Source organism: Corvus brachyrhynchos, unplaced genomic scaffold, assembly GCF_000691975.1.
Source record: "Corvus brachyrhynchos isolate BGI_N302 unplaced genomic scaffold, ASM69197v1 scaffold116, whole genome shotgun sequence".
NCBI lineage: Eukaryota > Metazoa > Chordata > Aves > Passeriformes > Corvidae > Corvus > Corvus brachyrhynchos.
The window spans coordinates 8647804-8654435 of record NW_008240221.1 but is presented as its reverse complement, the minus strand read 5'-3'; the positions used below and the strand labels follow the sequence as shown (position 1 = coordinate 8654435).

Sequence of the window (6632 nt, the reverse complement as noted above, 5' to 3'; positions counted from 1 at the left end):
GCCCGGGCGTCCCCGCCGCCAAGGGACCTGTGTCTCTTTTCTAGGGGATGGGGGATCCTTCCGGGGCGTGCGGTGTTGGTAAAAGCAACAGGTAATCGTGGACTCGGGGGATTTCTGCCCCTCTTTCGTTTTCGTTGTCCGTAGAGGAGGCGGAGCTGCCCTCTGTGCCGCAGTGCAGTTCTGGGCTCTTCAGTACAAGGGAGAGATGGAGTGATGGAGCTCCTGGAGCGGGTCCAGTGGAGGGCTGTGAAAGATGATTAAGGGACTGAGTCATGTCTCTTATGAGGAAAAGGGTGAGGGAGTTAGGCCTGTTCAGCTTCGAGAAAAGATTACTGAGAGGGGACCTCAATCTCTCTAAGTAAAGGGAGCGTGTCAAGAGGATGGACCAGGCTCTCCTTGGTGGTGCCGAGCAATAAGACAAGGGGCAACAGGCAGAAACTGATGTACAGAAAGTTCCACCTGAACATGAGGAGGAATATCTTTACCGTACAGGTGACCATGAACTGGAACAGATTGCCCAGAGAGCCTGTGGAGTCTCCCTTACTGGAGATACTCAAGAACCGCCTGGACGCAGTCCTGTGCCACGTGCTCTGGGATGACCCTGCTTGAGCAGGGAGGTTGGGCCAGATGACCCACTGTACTTCCTTCCAGCCTTACCCATTTCTGTGATGCTGTGGGTCAGGCAGTGCTTTTCCAGTGTTTAGATGGGATTGTATAGGCTTATGCACTGGCTGCAAGTATATTAGGAGAGGAGTCGTGAACGTCGGACATGTAGCCTAATGTGGAACATCTGGCTTGGATAGTCCCAAAAAATGTAGAGCGCCCCACGCCTGTGTATGAGGCTGGGCTTCTGCCTTCAGCCCTCTGGAATATCTCCCCTTTAAGTACAACAGATAGTGTTGTACTGCTTTCATTATTATTAACTGCTAGTGTTAATTTGTAATTTTATTGAAATTTTTGTGATTGTTAAATGTAGCGTGCTATACATCAGCTAAAGATCTCAAGTATTTTCTTCCTCTTCTACCCTTTGCTTCTTCCTATACCTTGTGTTCATCCTGCCATAGGTCTGTTCTGGTGTCTTTGCTTTACCTCTGTTTTGCCAGCTGGATGAAAGGCAGGGTTATAGCTGGGCTCAGTCCAGGGTGTTTAAAATGGATGTCCCACAAGATGGGGACACCTTCTTACCTTACACCAGGCCAGTGAAGGCTGCTAGAAAGCCATTGGTATGGGTTTGGTGACAGCCGGTTGGATCTGTCACCTCTGGATGAGGCCAGCTGTGACCAGCCAGGTGGGGAAAAGGGAAACAGTTGTGGAACTCCATTGCAGTGAATACTGTGGAAAGATAGGCCATTGATAAAGTTGGAACATGGGTGAACATCAGTGGATGCAGCCTCTGCCTTCCTATCTTTTCATGTGTACGGGGTAAGTACTTTTCTACTATAACATGCAGCAGTCTTTGTAGTTTTATACAGGACATTTGGGGCTTGCATTTTTCTTTCGTGCTCTCATTATATGCATAATTTGTCATAATTTGCAGGGATTCTTTGATTGTTTTTGTAATTGAATGTCTTGCCTTTATTTGCTCCCAATTATAGGAACAGTTTTTATTCCTAACTGTATTCTCTTATGTTCCATGATAGTGAAGTTTATTTTCTTTATTAAATCAGTACTCTTGATTTCTGTTCCTGAGTGACAGTTGGATTCTAGTTTGAATTATTGACTCTGTCATCACAAATTTCTGTTAACATAGTCCTACTTTTTATTGCAATATACTGAAGTATATTTTATACTTCAGTTTTTAAATATGATGCCTGGTCCGTTAAAAAAATCCTTTGTTAACATTTGTCAATAATGACCATTGTTGGCTTCTTAGTAATCTATTATATATTTTAATATGCACTGATGTATGTTTTTGCCAGTTTAATTGTTTCCAGTATAGTATTGCATACTTTAATAACCGTCAGATAGGTTGGATCAGCTGCTTTTCTTTGCCTTGAATAGTTATTCCCAGACTGTTAAAATTAGGGTGAGTAGTGCTGAGACTGAAAGCAACGATTTTGTCAGTTAAAAAGTTAATGAAGGAAATTAGGGGTGTCTTGCTGCAAGAGTTGTGGGAGCAGTTAATGTAAAAAAAGGACTTTTCTTGTCAAAAATATTAAGATGATTCAAAAGTAAAATTCAAATATGTGTCATTTTCTGTGTATTTATTTTTTAAATGTTGATTATTTCTTCCTGTGCCTTTTAAACCCTTGTTTCTTGTAAAATATTATTAATGGGTTCCTTGTGGCTGTGGTCAGTTTTCTTGCTCCTTTTGGCTTTTTTGTACTCAGGGAAGGTGTTGCATCCACTGATATTTGTCCTAATTTCTGAGGCTACTTACTACAGTTTGCTTGTAGTTAAGTTTTGTTTGCAGTACTAGCTCTTCAGGAGTTCTGAGGTGCAGACTGTTCTGTCTTTTGCCTTCTTCACAGTTAGATTACATGAGATTATTTCATTCTGTTTTCTACTCTTATACTCCCTTTTCCTTAAATATTCAAGTAGTATAGCAATGGAACTCATAGCCCTCATCTTTAGTTTGGATGTTATTAATTACAACATTAAAAGCTTATGTTTTCCCTTCTTTTTAGAGAAAGATTTTAATGGAACAGCAGATTCGATGAATACTTGTCTTCATATTTGAGTGATGGATGCCAAGAGCTTGCACGTGACTGTTTGCTGGTCTGAGTAATTTGGGCATGAAGGCATGTTTTTATAGTAAACCAAGAGTAGTATAGAAAAAGGTATGTAAGCTGAATCATGAAGTGTATTTGCTCCTAGATTTCTATGTGTGATATTGAACTACGTAACATAAAGTGGATATGACAGTTCTGCTGTAAATACTTTACGGGCATCATCATTGTAATAGAAATAGTAATAATAATAATCATCATCACCAGTAATAATCATCATTGTCCTCCTCCTCTTCCTCCTCTAATATTTGATAAAGAAATCCCTGCCATGCAAAATTATTGTGACAGTGTCAGATGGGAAGTTTACTGCATTTCTGCATTTGCTTTGAATTTTGTTAATTGCACATAATGGAAAGGGATTAATACTGATTTTTTTTTATCTTTTAGATGCTGTGTCATAGAAAATTAATGAGGGGATCATAAAACACTGTCTTTTATAAAGCAGTCAACAAATACATAGAATAGAAATTAGATATTCTTTGTAAGGATGTAGGAAATTTTAATGTCTCTTATATCTCTTATAATAAATACTCTTCTCTGTGACTCTTGGTAGTATGAGCTGTCTGACCTCCCATCAGTTGAAATCAGGCAACAGATTGACCAGAAGACTAGGCTGACACAAGGAAACTTCTCAGAGAAGCATCTTTTTCTCCACAATGACCCAAGCATACAGATCTGCATGGTGAAGTGGTTAGGGAACTCACCTAACTAACATTAAAAGAAAGAAGTTTTTTCCTGCATTACTTTTTGATAGACTCAGAGCCTTGAGATGATTTATTATTTTGTTGTGTAAAGAGGTGCTTGGCCTCGGGGGGTGAGACAGAGGGAAGAAGCACTGCTCCCCTCCATTGCAGCATGAGTTCTTATGACTAAAGTTGTACTTCAGCGTCTTTATTTAATTGAGTTCTCTGTAGATTCTCCAAGTAACTAATTGTAAAACATTTACGGAGAGAATGTGGAGCAAGACCCACTTAGAAGCTCCAGGAGGGCCTGAGGGCTTTAACAAGGGGGCCCCGCAGGGTCCTGAGGCTGTGAACTGCACAGCTGGACCCGCTGTGCTGACCCACCCAGCTTTCTCACGGACCGTGTCACCTCCCTCTGGGATCCAGCAGATTGTGTTAGGAGCAGTTAGGCTGACCTGTATGTCTTCTCTCCTGGATCATCCCATCTGTCCTGTGGGACACGGAGTGCTTGCTTGTTATCATCACTTGTATCCATGATTAGGAGTGTTCTGGTCTCCAAACCCCCAGTGTATTTAGACATGTGTTACGAACTTTGGGCATACTATGTCTCTAGTGCTGGTCAATCTTTCCTGCACCCCACACACTTTTTAAAAAAAATTATATTTTTACTAATTTATTTTTAAAAATAAGCAACCTATTCTTAGGCCATGTGTCATGCAGTGATCTTTCTATAGAAGTGAATGTTAAGTACATTTAATGCCTCTGAATTTTGCTCAAACTGGTGATGTGCATTAAAGTTGGTTGCCATCTTTCTTAGAAGGGGGTTCTAGATTAAATTCCAGTAAACAAAGTTGAGTAGGAGAGCATAATCCATTTCAGAAAAGTGTGGATGTTGGAAAACTGTGCAACAGATGTCAGTTTTAGCCTGTTTTGGATACTTACCAGTAGCTGACTTAACTACTAACAAATAAAAGGATTGTGTATTGCATTTGTATAAATAGCACCTTGCTTCTGCTTTGGATAAGTATGTCAAGCTCTGTGTTTTGTGTGGGGCTTTGGGCCTCTAGGTATGAAGAATGTAGTATGTACTTCCAAGGGAATAAAAACCATGCCATAAGCTTACGGTTACAGAAAATACGAGATTTTTATATGTTTTTAGTAAGGCTTGTTACTTCTGCAAGATTTGTTTCGGACCAGTCCTATTAGTGCAGAAGTCTGTGTGTTATTTATTGATTTGTAGAGGAAATTTATACGTATGTCCTCTATGTAGAGAGAACAGTTATCCTTTATTAGGAGCATTTTGTTTACTGTGATCACATTATACTACCTTGTGTGTAAGAAACAGCACAGTGCTATGAATCTGAATTTTCCTTTAGTCTACTTTTATGTGTTCTGCATATTAATTTTCTTGGCTTTTTTCAACCACAAATAATTAATACACTTTCTTTTTGCCTGTGCAGCTGACTTCAATGAAACCTGTATTGATGCTGCTGATCATACTATGTTAGTTAGGTACTTTTTACCACTAATCTTCCAAGTCCATTGCTAACCGAAAACAATTCTAGCAAGTATTCCAAAGTCTAATGTACTAAGGAAAACAGAATCAAGGTTGATTTTATTTTTAATCAACAAATTCAACTTGATTAGAATAATGAAGCTGTGTTTCTTTTGTTTTGATGCAACTCTTTCATGGTAAGCATAGGCTTAAATTACCGAGATTTCAGTTCTGGAAAAGTATTTGTTGCAAAGTTTGCTGTGATTTTAATAATTGTTTTACCAAAGTAAATATTTTGGTATGTCGGTGCTATTACCTGTAAGTATGTTGTCACCTAGAAGACTGAAACATAGTATTTCATTACTTTCGTTTTTCAGTACTCATGGGTAAGAGAAAGGAAGAAAGTGTTTCAAATCGTGGATCCCAGAAAAGGCAGAGAAAAGAATACACACATAGACTTAGTGATGAGCCTGACGAAGAAGAAACTTTAGAGTTCTCAGCTAGTAGTAGTGCCTCTTCACAGTCGGTAAGTAGTTTACAGAGTCACAGGGATGAGGATGCAAGAAAAGTTCTGTCCTTATTGAAATAAATGTCTTGGATGTAGGCTTCAGTAGAACAAAGATAAAAGAAACTAGGGATACTATCTGTGATGAGGACTTCTGCATGAGGTTATTCTTAACTTATTTCTTCTGTGTCATCTAGTTATAATAGTCGATCATAAAATAACAGTATTCTGGCTTTGTACAAGGAATACTACTGAAGTTGTCAAGTAAATGAAGGAAATGGATTTTGATAGAACTATGGTGTATTTAATTTATGCTTGTAGTAAAAGCTGAGAAAATATTTAGAAAACTAATTATTTACTAAAAGAAGTGCCAAATACTTGTTTGTTTTGCATAGCTGACACTTTCAGATGTCTAAAAAAATCTAGTGTTTGAAATGCAAATTTTGATGGAAAAGAAACTTGAAAACAGGAATATTATTTTTTTCTGCTTTTCTTTTAGTAGTTGAATTTTAATTTGATGGAGGATTTTTAAAAAATAATTTTTGAAATTGCAAATACTGTCCTGTGTATTTATGTTTCTTTACTAGTGGTAAAGACACTGGACCAGGCTTCTCTGGGCGTTGAACCTTTCTGGATGCCATGTGTTCACCAAAACCACTCTGTCACTGCCCTCCTCACCTGGGCAGCTGTCACGATCTGCTAATACAAGCGAGGGTCATGCTGGTTCATTTATAGATCTCTGAGTGCCAAAGGACACAAGGAATTTCAGTCTTAATCAAAACAGTGCACCTTTATTAAGTGCCCACAACACGGCAATGCGATAGAGGAGAGAAAGAGACAGAGAGATAAAGAAAAACAAAGTAAAAGAGTAGAGGGGAAGAAGCTGGGGGGGGGGGGAATAGCTACCAACGGATGAGACGAAGTCCTCGTGGCCTTCTGCCAATAGATTTGTCTTCTTTCTGTGGGGAGACCTCACCTCAGTTATTTCAGAAAGTCCCTTTATAGTCCTTTTCAGAAGCGAGGGGCAACTGGCGAAGACCATATCTATGTTTTGTAATAACATTGCGAAACTAGAAGCTAGCACTGACTATCACAGGTACATACCAAGCATGCCTTTCATAGGCAGTACTGCCTGCCATGGTTTGCGGCCTAGCAGCGTTAGCGGGTCTACTTCTGGCATGAGTTTAGCAGTGCTCTCGCTTCTGCTTTCTAGCTGTATC

At 39.4% G+C, this 6632-nt stretch overlaps 1 protein-coding gene across 2 annotated transcripts in view; it reads left to right on the top strand.

Annotated features, from left to right (window-relative positions):
- Positions 1-6: 6 nt before the first annotated feature.
- Positions 7-6632, top strand: part of SMC6 (structural maintenance of chromosomes 6) — a 39254-nt gene continuing 32628 nt past the window's right edge. Inside the window, exons 1-3 of one of the 2 annotated variants that reach the window (XM_017744952.1) lie at positions 7-91; positions 2628-2780; positions 5285-5433. In XM_017744952.1, coding sequence (XP_017600441.1) covers positions 5290-5433 — 144 coding nt within the window. In that variant the 5' untranslated portion in view covers positions 7-91; positions 2628-2780; positions 5285-5289. Of the gene's footprint in view, positions 92-483; positions 1423-2627; positions 2781-5284; positions 5434-6632 lie in introns of those variants that run through there. The other variant, XM_008641794.2, reaches the window with a different exon arrangement.